Source organism: Piliocolobus tephrosceles, chromosome 4, assembly GCF_002776525.5.
Source record: "Piliocolobus tephrosceles isolate RC106 chromosome 4, ASM277652v3, whole genome shotgun sequence".
Lineage (NCBI taxonomy): Eukaryota > Metazoa > Chordata > Mammalia > Primates > Cercopithecidae > Piliocolobus > Piliocolobus tephrosceles.
In genome coordinates this window covers 174,294,504-174,298,419 of record NC_045437.1, presented here as the reverse complement: position 1 = coordinate 174,298,419, position 3,916 = coordinate 174,294,504, and the positions used below count along the sequence as shown (strand labels likewise).

At 39.4% G+C, this 3,916-nt stretch overlaps 1 protein-coding gene across 2 annotated transcripts in view; it reads right to left on the bottom strand.

Moving 5' to 3' along the window:
* Window positions 1-666: 666 nt before the first annotated feature.
* Window positions 667-3,916, bottom strand: part of TICAM2 (toll like receptor adaptor molecule 2) — a 22,242-nt gene continuing 18,992 nt past the window's right edge. For both annotated transcript variants that reach the window (XM_031935498.1, XM_026446994.1), the window contains exon 2: window positions 667-3,334. In XM_031935498.1, the coding sequence (XP_031791358.1) occupies window positions 2,568-3,275 (708 nt within the window). In that variant the 5' untranslated portion in view covers window positions 3,276-3,334 and the 3' untranslated portion in view covers window positions 667-2,567. The remainder of the gene's footprint in view (window positions 3,335-3,916) is intronic.

The following is a 3,916-nucleotide window of genomic DNA, read 5'->3' as shown; positions in this document are numbered from 1 at the left end:
TGGAATCATATAATATTTGTCCTTTTGTATCTGGCTTATTTTGCTTAGCATAATGTTTTCAAGATTCACCCATGTTATAACATGTATCAGAATTTCATTCCTTTTTAGAAGTGAGTAATATTTCAGTATCTGACTGGGTTTTTAATGACATCTTTGAGCCCCTGTACCTTGGCGAACCTCTTGTTAAGTCAGATAATATTTTTTTCTTATGGTTTACACCATGTGGCATGGGGTTTTCCTAACTGATACATAAGACTCAACTCAGGTTCTTCCCTGTAAAGCTCCAGGGTGGGCAATAAGGCCCAAAGAGTACTCAAAATGAAAGCTCCTCAGCATGGTGCAAAATTTCCCAGATTTCCTGGTATGTGTATGCACTTAGATATGTGTGTGTGCACGTGCACATATGTACACAACACACAAACACATGACTAAGCCCACACCTTTACCTGTTTTCATCCTCAGTTTAGCTATTTTGTTACAATTGATAATTTCAACATATATAATAATTCAGCACTTAACATTTTTCTTCATCATAAAAAAATATGGAACTCCAAATTGGTTGAGACATTGTGTCTGGTGCTCTATGAAGTACAAATCGATGCTTCATTTCAAAACGCTCTTCCACAATCTTCATTGGAGTTGAAAATAAACAAGTTTAGTCAAGAGTAAAGAATAAAAACATTTATTTTTAAAATACCATTTAGCATCAACTGCCCAAAGTTTGGCAGACATGAAGAGTGGGTAGTTCATGTTTTATTAGTATATAAAATTGGCTTTACAGGAAGCATTATGGCAAAAAAAATGAATACTTATTATGAAAACTGAAAAAGAGAAGTGAGTAGTCAGCTACTATCAGAACGCTAAGGCTAAGAAAATGTCGCCATGCAATGAAAACAATCTCCTCCTCTAGTAAGTACTAACAGAATAGGAGGCTTGACTTACTTGCATACTCCCCATAGAACGCTTTGGTTCATGGCTATGAAGAGGTAACTGCAAAAAGATGCCTGCAGATCCCAGTACTGGTAGGGGATATACAAGTGGGGATAAGAAGAAAGAAATTAAGCAAAATGTCTTTACTCAAGGATCTCTATAAACATTTATTTTTAAGAAAACCTGAATAAGCATGTATATTTTTTTCTGTGACTTTAAAAGTGTAATGACAGCATTAAAAATCAATTATGCTGTCAATATACAAAAAAGATATTTTCATTATAAGCATATATAAAGCCTTCTGCAATTATTATATATCACTTTGTCAAATCCGAACTTTTTTGCTTGTTCCCTTTTGTGGTTCCTATTTTTCACATCCTCATAGAGGACAAAGGCCTTTAGAGATCCATCAATCCAACCCTTTCATTTCACATATAAAGGAGGGTAAATAGTGTGCCCACAGTTACATTCATCCTCAGTGGCAGAGATTGGACTAGAACCAGGTCTCATGATCCTAAAGAGTGTTTTTCTCATTACATGACATGACCCATTCTCCACCCCATCCCTGATCGCAAGTGGACGACGCTCCCTCAATCTCAGATGGGCAGAAGGGCTGTGGTGAAAAGAAACAATCCGGTTTGGGGCCTCTCTGGCTTGTTAGAAGCATGGGGCTCTAGAACAGGAGGTAATAAAATACATCTCCTTCTATCCAAAGTCTTTACAAATAACCCATCACACACACACATGCAACACAGTCAGGCTACTTTGAAGACCTAAATGAGAAATACTTCCTGAGAAGAGGATTGTGTGTGAGGGAAACTTCTTTAAAGCTTCCATAAGAGAGGCTATTGATTTTAAAAGTGAGTATCTGGCCACTCACACAGTTATACACCTTTTAGAAGCTCTGCAAATAAAGCCGTAGTTACAGATGATGACTAATATGAAGAGCTTTAAGCCCCAGAGGACATCTGAACACCACTCCATGAAGTCTCTGACTACCACACTATCAAATGGGCTGTGAACCGGTGGTGGGAAATGCCTCTGAACATGCAGATTTCAGCAGAAAATACATTTGACTGGGTTCTTTTAAAAAGTTCCACCATTCTCACATCTATTTCTGATTTTATATGCATCAACACTCAATATGCTAAATGTTCTATTCTGGCAATTCATATTTCTAGGTGATAGTACCCGAAAGCTTATTGCAACATCCATGAGACGCGTCTCAGGAGGAAGTGTGATCAGATCTCCTAAGGCCATTTTTTTTTCTGTGTCCTTTGAGATCAAAATTCAGAGAATAAAAGCCTTGTCACATTTTTAAAAATGTCTGTCATACAAGTTTTTGTTCAAGGTTCAGTACGAGGAATATGGATTGAGAATCCTTTTTCATATCCATGACCTAGGAAAATTGTGAAAGAAAAGTCCTTGAAACCGACAATGTCAAGTTTACCGAAACATCAAAAAGTACCACAATTTTATAGATTGTCCTGCAGAAATTTATCTTTCTTGTGCTCCATAGGTTTCTTTATGGCTAAGACTCTCTTCTATTTAAACATTTCCTAGAAACTGCTTTCTCAAGTGAAGATTAATCATTTGGTTTACGAAACAGGAGCCAGCCACATGTCATATGTTTCGTCTCAGGCAATAAATTGTCTTTGTACCATATTTCTTGTCTCTTTCCATATAGTTTGTTGTGTCTTATACACAGACTCCTGAAAAATTCTTTCTACTTGTGTAGGAAAGCCACGACTTTCTTCCTCTAAGGCATTGATGGTTTGGAGGGCAAAGGGAGTCCTTTCTCGGGGAAGGGGGTTGTTCAGGGGCCGCATGGGTATAACAGAGTTGTATTTGTGCTGCCTGTTAACAGAGTTCATTAGGGACATATAGAACTGGAAATTACACCAGGTATCTCTTAAAAAGTTTTCCGTCAGTAATAAGATTGTCCATGCAGACCCATTTACGGCATCATCTAAATTCTGTAAATGCTGTCTGCCACATGGCATCTCAGCAAAGATTATTCCGGGTTTGATACCAAAGTCATCTTGTAGCAGATTCTGGACTCTGAGGGCTTCATCCGTGTCATCTTCTGCATGTAATATTACAAATTTGAGGAACACTTCTTCTTCAGCTTCTTCTTCAAGCATGTCTTCCATGCTTTGAGCTCCCTCCTGCTTTCCTGTTGGCCCCTCTGTTATATTGCTGTGCTCAGCAACATTACACAAGGATAGATCTTCAGACTTCTTGGAATCTGACTCATGATATCCTGGACTTGTATCCACACTGTGCCTTTTACCCCAAGAGAGAGAAAGAGGGCAAGAATCTATTTTAGACTTCCCGATACCCATTATAAATATCCAAGGCAGAAGAGGAAAACTTTATGTATTTCTCAGCATTTCTTTTCCATCTAAAAGAAGTAACAAAACAGAAGAATATTATAAATTTAATCAAAACATTAAAAATGGAAACTTTAATTCAACCTGAAAAGCTCAAAAAGATTATAACAGACAGATCCAACTACATAAATGACAAACAGATAATTGGGAAGCTAAACTACTAGTCTTTTTTTTCTTTTTTCTTTTTTTTTTTTTTTTTTGAGAGGGAGTCTCGCTCTGTCGCCCAGGCTGGAGCGCAGTGGCCGGATCTCAGCTCACTGCAAGCTCCGCCTCCCGGGTTCCCGTCATTCTCCTGCCTCAGCCTCCTGAGAAGCTGGGACTACAGGCGCCGCCACCTCGCCCGGCTAGTTTTTTGTATTTTTAGTAGAGACGGGGTTTCACCGTGTTGGCCAGGATGGTCTCGATCTCCTGACCTCCTGATCCGCCCGTCTCGGCCTCCCGAAGTGCTGGGATTACAGGCTTGAGCCACCGCACCCGGCCTAAACTACTAGTCTTCTGTAAGCTTCACAAGGGCTCTCAGAGGCAGTTGAAGGGTATGTTAAATAAAGGGTCCAGGCCGGGCGCGGTGGCTCAAGCCTGTAATCCCAGCACTT